This window comes from Balaenoptera physalus (assembly GCF_965194825.1).
Source record: "Balaenoptera physalus genome assembly, chromosome: 3".
NCBI lineage: Eukaryota > Metazoa > Chordata > Mammalia > Artiodactyla > Balaenopteridae > Balaenoptera > Balaenoptera physalus.
Window position 1 is genome coordinate 63,879,177 of NC_138890.1, and position 8,936 is coordinate 63,888,112.

The window sequence follows — 8,936 nt, forward strand, 5'->3', positions numbered from 1 at the left end:
CTGGACATAATTAAGCTAAGGTCTGCTACCAAAAAACATGGGAACACATGAATATTTTGTCCAAAATTATATCACTGTCATTGCAGAAAGCAAGTCTATTATTAGGCAATATCACCAGTTAGGGTGGTTAGTTTAATCTGACAAGTTGTTTTAGCCACGGCCTGTAAGCCCTACAGTCACTGATCAGCCTGCGGGGGATCCTGAGGAAAGTAAGACACAGTCTTACCCTCAGAGAGCCATCAGTGTGGCGGGTAAGGTGCGGACAGACAGGCTCTGACCACAGCAGCAACAGCCTCTGCACTTCGCTAGCTGAGCAAAGTAGAGTTCATAGCAGTTGCCTCTTTCAGACCCCAGGTGGCCCCCAGTTCTAGCGTCTTGACATGTGGCTTGATTTGGAGGATGCAATCCTCCAGCTGATGAGACCCACCCACTCACCTCAAGAAGCAGCGCCACTCAGCAGAGCCTTCCAGATCCCAGAATTTCAGAGGTGCCCTTTCCTGACTCTGCCAAGCTCCTGGGTGATTCCTGGACCAGAAAGCTAGTATCACATGAAATAAAGACCTGGGACAGGACCATGGGAGGGGGAAGAATGCAGGCGGAACCCTCACTAGCCCTACTTAGTAACACAGTTCCCTTTTTCTTCACACTGCTGTACTAAGGAAATAATATCCCCTGTGATTTTCATTCACTGGCTGACTCATCATTTAACTAACATTCACTGATGTCTGCTACATCACCAGCTCCGTGTTCAGCACTGGAGAGACTGAGAAGACCCAGGCCTTGTCCTTGAGCGGGGTTCATGTAGCACTGGAGAGAGATGTGTGAACAAAGGGTCACAATCCTGCCTGAGCAAGGCAAACAGGAATGGGAAGGGGGCAGCATGGGGGTCAGAGGAAGCACTGACCAGCTCAGTCTAGACCTCAGGAAATTGGAAATGCTTCCCAGAAGTGGAAATGCTTGAGGTGGGGCTTAAAGGATGAGAGGTTCTGGAAGGGATGGCAATTTAGGTAGAGAGAGGTTAAAGTTAAAAAGCCATAGGCATCTTAGGAAGAGTGGCACGTTTATGAAAGGAACATGTTTAGAGGGGCATGTGGCTGAGGCTGTACTATTGTGGGAAAGAAACAAACTGGAAAGTTTGTCAGCAGCAGATCCTTGAGGGGATCATATGCCATGCGCAAGGAACTTGGACTTTATCCTGCCAGCACCATCCAACAGAATTTTCTATGACGATGGAAATGTTCTGTTTTCTACCGTCTAATATGGTAGCCACTAGCCTCATATGGTTAATTAGCACTTGAAACGTGGTTAATGTAATTATGAAACTGAATTCTTCATTTTTTTAATTAATTAAAATTTCAATAGGCACATGTGGCCAGTGGTTACTAAACTGGACAGTATGACTGTATACCCTCATTCATGCATTTAACAAGCTTTCTCTGAGTGACTACAAAGTATGCTGTGCTAATCACTGGGGATGTGGCAGTGGATAAAAATGACGTGATACGAACCATGGTGGGGAAGACGGATATTCTTCAGAACATCACACCAATACATTGTAATGTTCCAACTGAAGTCAGTGATATGAAACAGAAAAACATGGTATTACAACTTCTAAAGGCAGATATGACCTAACTGGGAAGGTCAATAAAGGCTTCTCGGAAGAACTCATGTTTCCTCTGAGAGAAGTTTACCAGAGGTGGGGAGGACATTTCTGGCAGGAAAAAACATGTTCAAAGCTGTACAAAGGCCCTGTGGTGAGAAGAAATACAGCCTATAAGAGGAACTGGAAGAATGTGAATGTGGCAGAGTCAGAAGGCACGATGAAGAGTGGGATGTGGGATGAGTCTAAAGTAGCATACAGGAACCAGACCACGCAGGACCCAGAGGCTGTGGACCACGCTAAAGGATTTTGTTTTTGTTCTTTTTTGAGGAACAGTAGGAAGCCATCGGAGGAGTTTAATCAGGGGTGGTTTTCTCAGCATAGAAAGCCTCTGAGAAAGGCTGAAAGGCAGAAAGGGTGGGTACGGTTGCAGTGTAATTGTTGAGCAAAAGGGACAGACTATTAATCACGGCAGGTGAAGTTATGCTGCGTTAACAAGCAAAACCAAAGCTGTATTGGCTTTTAACAACAACAAAAAAAAGGTTTATTTATTGCTCATCCTATTTCCATCTTGCAACAGAATTCAGAGGAATTCACTCAGGAACCCAGGCTGATAGAAATGCCACCATCTCAAATGTTTCCACCCTGCCAAAGGGAAGTCCAGCCCTGGAGAGTCTCACATCAGCAATTAAATGCTTTCACCTGGAAGTGACACATTGTTTCTGCTTACAACTCACTGTCAACAATTAGTCACATCACCCACCCCACCACAAAAGGGGCCAGGAAGTGCTGAATAATCCTGCCATGTGTTTGAAAGGAGAAAAAAAAATGGAGCTATTTAGTGAATAGCACTAATGACCACCAACAGGAAAAAAAGTTGAGGAAATTCATATTAAAAGCATCAATGTCTCTATAAATAGGAAGCAGAATCACCCTCTGAGGTAGAAGGCACCCTGAAAAAAATTTTTTAAAAAGGTTTGGGAAAAATTCTGTGGGAGATGGGAAAGAGAGCTGAACAGTAGACCCAATAGCCCAGCCAATACTAGAGACTGTAAATTCTTTGCAACAGCCTGTGTTCTTAACAAAAATGGGAAATCTCTACAAAAAATGGTAACATACCAGGTCAGTGCCCTCCATGAACCTCAATTCCCTGCTGTGAACTTCATTTCAAGATTCTTTCATAGAGATGGAGCCCAGAAGTGCACAAAATGTGCCCACAGAGAAGAATACGAAGGACGGAGGGGCAACCTTAGAGGGGAGGGGTGTGGGGGGAACATTCCACCGGCATCACCACCCTGTCTAAAGGTGGGCCAGGGCCTCTAACAACAGCAGAAGTCTGTTTGTTCTTTCCTCCAAAAATCACCATCTTGTGCACATTTTACAGTCATGCCATAAGTTGGCCCATTTTTCTACCTGGAAAAACTCCCATAAGAAGAAAACGGAACCTGTTGTGTAGCAATTTATAGTGTCATGGCCAGGAGCGTGCCTGCTCACGTTCTCCACTTACTAAATATGTGGCTTTAGTAACCTGTCTCAAGTTACTAAATCTGCTGGCCTGCAGGAGCCCCTTGGATAAGGCAGATGCTACTCCAACCCTCAAAAGCCTCCTGGCCTAAATCTGTGCTAAGAGAGACAATGAGGCCCAGCAGTAGATGCACAACTGGCTGAAACCCCTCACCCTAGTGTGGTGACCTAGAGACGGCAGCTGACCTCTACTGGGGTTCTGTTTCATTTCCTCCGTCTGCAGAGAGCACAGGGCCAGCGAGCAAAGGGAATGTGGGGACACTGGGGCTTTCTAGAGGACGCCTGAGAGGCCAATCAGACGCTCACATGCTCTGAGCAGACATTCTCCCACTGTGTTTTCCTGCTGAGGCATCATTTCAACAGATGCTCAGAGTTAAGGAGACCAGAGCTGTCACAAACACAGTCTGGCTGGTCAGGCACTACCCCAAACTGTGCTGCAGGACGCCCAGGAGCTGCCAAACGCTGCTGGAATCCATCGGCATCGAAAGCATCAATCAGTGTCCTCTTTGGGCAGTCCTCTCAGCACTTTCGTGGCCCCAGCTGGCACAGAAATGACCGACGTCCACTAATCTCTTGGCTCAGAGCGGCTATCTTTTGCCTAGGAAAAGTAGTCTTGTTTTTCTCAAGCAACAATCCTAAGAAGAACTAACGCAAGTATGTATGTACCCCGTTTCTGCCTGGAAAAACGCTCAGGAGAAGAAAAATAAACCCTGTTGGGCAGCAGCATACTGTTACGGCTAGAAACCTGACTACACGTGTGCAAATCCCAAGTCCTTCATTTACTAGACAGGTGGCTTTAGATAAGTTATTTCATCTCTGGGGCTCAGTTTTCTTATCTGTACAGTGGGGACAAACAATAGTACCTAATAAATGATAATCAATGTTTATTAACACATAATGTAGCTACAACACAGTTAGTGCATAATGCTAGCTAATGGAAACTATATGCCATGTTGGTTTCACAAGCAGAAACTACCCTTAAGACAAAACCAGCCTTTTTCAACCTCAGCACTGTTGACATTTGGGGCCAGATCATTCTTTGCTGTGGGCACTGTCCTGTGCGTTAGAGGATATTTAGCAACATCCCTGGCCTCTACCTACTAGGTGTCAGTAGCACCACCCTCCTCACAAGTTCTGTCAACCAAAAATGTCTCCAACACACGGTCTCTAATGTCTCCACAGGAAGACATGGAAACAAAATCATTCCCTGTTGAGAATCTCTGGGATAGTTTTCAGGATCTAGGCTATAACCCCTTAACTGTAAACCACTGAGGACAGGGATTGTTCCCCAAGGATGCACTGCATCTGTTCCCCTTGTTCCCCAAGGATGCACTGCATCTGTCTAGACCAAACCCAACGTTAGATCGAAATCAAACTCAATGTATCTCTCTAGAACAAATTAAGTTCTCATACTTAGCTGCATAAAGGAAACCACTTGGGAGCTTTGTAAAAAAAAAAAAAAAAAAAAAGTGTCAGTACCCTACCCACAGAGCTTCTAATCCAATTCTCCTGGGTGGGAGCCCAGGGACTGTGTTTTTAAAAGGCTCTCTAATGATTCTAAATTTTGTATAGACTGAGTTCCTGGCAGGTGGGACCTCTCCTCATTCATCTTGGTCTCTGAAGACAGAGAAATAGTACTCACACTACACATCATGTGCAGTCTCCATGGTGAGCAAATGAATAGACAGATGGGTGTAAAATGTGAAGCCACAGGCTTTAATGTACTTTAAACATCTGTAATTCCCCTCCTGATCAAAAATCCATACAACAGAATTCAGATGATGTTCCAGGCTGGCCTGAGAGTATGGGGCCATCATCTCCATGCCCTCCATTGCTGACCTGTGTCCCTTTTGGGTTTGTAACTCTGGAAAAGAGCTCTTACTATGCAGAGATGCTGTAACAGTGGTTCTGGCCTGGCAGTCTTAGGGATGGAGGAGAGCCGCAGGTGGCTCCCGGGGTGGCCCCGCACGGCAGGGAGAGGCAATGGGGCCGCTGTCCTCCACAGGGGAGCTCAGCTCACTGAGTGGTCCACAGTGGGTCTCAGGAGTGCTCCTCCACTCACTGGCCTGAGTTGCTGACCTGCCCACCCCACCCCCGTCCTGGCTCAGCTTTAAGAGGCAAAAGCAGAGCACCTGATGCCTCCTCTCTGCCCTTCCTCAGGCCTGCTGTTGAATGATCTGACACAATTTTCTCTAAAGAGCAAATACTACTGCACATTTGCAAAAGAGATTTCACTTCCTCAAAGTCCGCACAACCAGACAAAACAACTACTGCCTTTTTGGTTATTCTGCTGCCTTCTGTTCAGCAATTTGAATATATAAGTATTTGCATGGAAGGATAATCCTTTAAAGCATTTTTCTTCTTCTCGGTTATCATGTTTCCTAAGCTGAGTAGCCTTAGCTTACCTATCCTTATAGCTATCATGTGCTGCATTTGTTAAGGTATTCAGAGGCTGATTATTATTACATTCTGAGTTAGGGACTAACAAGAAGAGAGGAATTTGAGGAGCATTCAAGGAAGGAACATAAATCGCCACTGCCTCCAAGAAATAGAAGCAAACCAAATGCATTTACTAGCCCAAAGTGGAAAGAACAAGAGTCATTTTCAAATTGTCACTTTTATCCCAGAGTCAAACAGATCTTAGAAATTATAGTCCCCCCAGCCCAAGGACCTGTAACTAACTCCAGCAATTAAGCTAAAGACCAACTACACATTTCCGTCTCATTATTTCTGTACTAAATGCTCATATATGGATTCAGAGTTTTAACGAGCATTTGATCTTTTATATATTCCTCCCATTATGTGCCATAATGCATTATTCTTTTATTAACATTCATCTGCCTAAGGTCACCTGCAAATTTCTTGATGGAAGGGGAGTCTTGTAAGTATCACTGTGGATGAAAATCTTTGCTTAATAGAGATGCTTTAATTTATATAATCCAAGCCATAGTCCTGTCTTGCCTGGATTACTACAGTAGCCTCCAACAGATCCATCTGCCTCTGACCTCACCCTCCCCTCCTCCTCAACAACACGCACAAGCAACAGTCAGAGAACTTTTTGAAATAGTCAGATCACATCAGCCCCCCACTTAAATCTTCCATCTAAAAGTGAACAAGAAAGGCACAGTCCCTGACTCCAGGGAGTTCTGAGTCTAATGATCATCACTTCTAGAAGCAGAGCTGGAGACAAGGGTCCTTGTGCAAGTAAATGAGAAGCCTGCAATGAAGGGGCAGAAGCAGGACGAGGCAGGAGAAGCTAAGCTAAGGCGTGGTTTCAGTGAAGCCCCACTGAGTAGCACTGCAGACGTGTTGCCCTGTGACTCCCTCCCTCATCAGCCACTCTCTATCCCAGTGCCCTCTTCTGTAGCAAATATCATTTGTCATTTGTTTACTTGTTTACTGTCTATTTCCCTCAACACAGTAAGCTCTGTGGTGGCAGCTCACCAGTGTATTCCTAGCCTAGAGCGGACCCAGGCAAGCAGAAGATACTCAAAAATATTTACTGAATAAATGAATGACTGAGTGAATGAATGCACCATACCTGAGTTTTCCTCCAGTTTTCATTTTTCTCAAATACAACAAAATCCCACGTTCAAGGTGAGATGCATTCCTAAAAGCTGTTGAGGAAACTCAGGGTTCTCTTGAGAAACAAAATGAGATAAATAGGAAATGAGTCCATGATGAGCTACTAGACATTAGGCATTGTTTGTCTCGTTCTTAAAGTCCTACAACTACTGGCACAGAGTCCATGGAAACTCAGATCGTGACTAATAGCCTTATTTTATTTAAAAATAAAAAGAAAGGTCATTTAAATACAAAATACCATTGTTTGATTAATAAAATCAGTAGCAATTTGGCCAGCAAGTTGCATCCTGAATAAATTACAAATCAATTAATCCTTTTATATGTATTACTCCATAATAAAACCATTGGATATATCATCATCTGACTGCTTTGCTTGCTTCCCCTCTGATAGGTGTTAGCTCTTCCTGAACAGGCAGACTTGCAAGCTTGAAGGAGGGAATAACCATGTGACACCTATTATCAGCTAAATCTGTAGATATTAAAAGACCTAGCCCCTAGAAGATGTGGTACATATATACAATGGAATATTACTCAGCCATAAAAAGGAACGAAATTGGGTCATTTGTAGAGATGTGGAGGCATCTAGAGACTGTCATACAGAGTGAAGTAAGTCAGAAAGAGAAAAACAAATATCATATATTAACGCATGTATGTGGAACCTAGAAAAATGGTACAGATGAACCGGTTTGCAGGGCAGAAATAGACACAGATGTAAAGAACAAACGTATGGACACCAAGCAGGGAAAGTGGCGGGGGGGGGGGGGTGTGATGAATTGGGAGACTCGGATTGACATATATACACTAATATGTATAAAATGGATAACTAATAAGAACCTGCTATAAAAAAAATTTTTTTTAATAAATAAATAAAATAAAAGACCTAGCCCCTGCCATCAGAAGCTTACATCCTAAAGGGCTACACACTTCTGACTCCAGCCCTTTGTCTAACAAGGAAAGGAAAGATTAATTTAGACAAAAAATGATGTGGGAAACCCTCAGGGAGGCAAAATAGGTAGCTTCTGAGTCAGACCTTGAAAGGTGGGTCAGAGCTCCAAAGAAAAGGGGATTCCAGATGGAGAAAACAGTGGGACAACGCACAAAGCTGTGATAATGTTTGGAGAATCAGAGGTGGTCAGGGTAAGGAGACATGGGAAGAAAGCCTGGGGTGAAGGGGACAAAAATGAGCGGGGGGTGGGGCGGGGGGGGGCGTTGTTTAGGAGACTGAGCTTGAAGGAAATACGACCTGCTGGGGAAGCAGGGCCAGCTCTGATGGGCTGTGAAGAAGCCATGCTGAAGTGTTCCGCATTCATTCCGTAACAGAAAGGGAATCCTTGAGTTGTCTTTGCAGTTTACCTTGATAATTTTACTTATTGTACAAATAGCATTTTAACAATAAGAAAAATATTTGAAAGGAAAGGAATAGACTACATTCATATGCCCCATATATCAGTTGCTTTCATTTGTTTAACATTCTTCCCATTCTTTCCCATAGTAGGCATGTATTTATAATACATATTTATAGGGTAAATAATTTTGTGGTTGGATTTACCAAGCATTAGAAAGTAAACAGTTTCCTATAATTATCATGTTTATGTCAGCATAACATTGATGTACCATTGTTTATATCTTCTCTACTGGTAAACATTCACTCTTTTTTTAACATCTTTATTGGAGTATAAATGCTTTACAATGGTATGTTAGTTTCTGCTTTATAACAAAGTGAATCAGCTATACATATACATATATCCCCATATCTCCTCCCTCTTGCGTCTCCCTCCCACCCTCCCTATTCCACCCCTCTAGGTGGACACAAAGCACTGAGCTGATGTCCCTGTGCTATGTGACTGCTTCCCACTAGCTATACGTTCACTTTTTATTATTTATATTTTACTATCATCTCCATACATATCACTTTCTTTCCTTCTTTTCTGTTATTTCCTAAAATTGGATTTCTGACACTGAGTCTACCGGGTCAAAGGACATAAATATTTGTGAAACACACTGCCAAATTATTTTCCCGAAGGGCTATACTACTTCTCAATGTCAACAGTATTATACAACGAAACTGGTTTCATCAATGCTTTGCAAGCATGAAGTATTATTAGGATTTCTTCCTCTATTTTAAGAGATGTAAAATACTATCTTACACAAATTTTAAAATTCATTCCCCTGGTCACTAGGCAGATGAGCATTTCCTATGTGAATTCCCCCTGCCCACAGCCACTCA

At 43.4% G+C, this 8,936-nt stretch overlaps 1 protein-coding gene across 1 annotated transcript in view; it reads left to right on the forward strand.

The window, feature by feature from the left end:
• Nucleotides 1-8,374, forward strand: part of LOC309657348 (short transient receptor potential channel 7-like) — a 46,440-nt gene extending 38,066 nt beyond the window's left edge. The window contains exon 3 of the mRNA XM_082454663.1: nt 414-8,374. Coding sequence (XP_082310789.1) covers nt 414-542 — 129 coding nt within the window. The 3' untranslated portion in view covers nt 543-8,374. The remainder of the gene's footprint in view (nt 1-413) is intronic.
• The last annotated feature ends 562 nt before the right edge of the window (nt 8,375-8,936 follow it).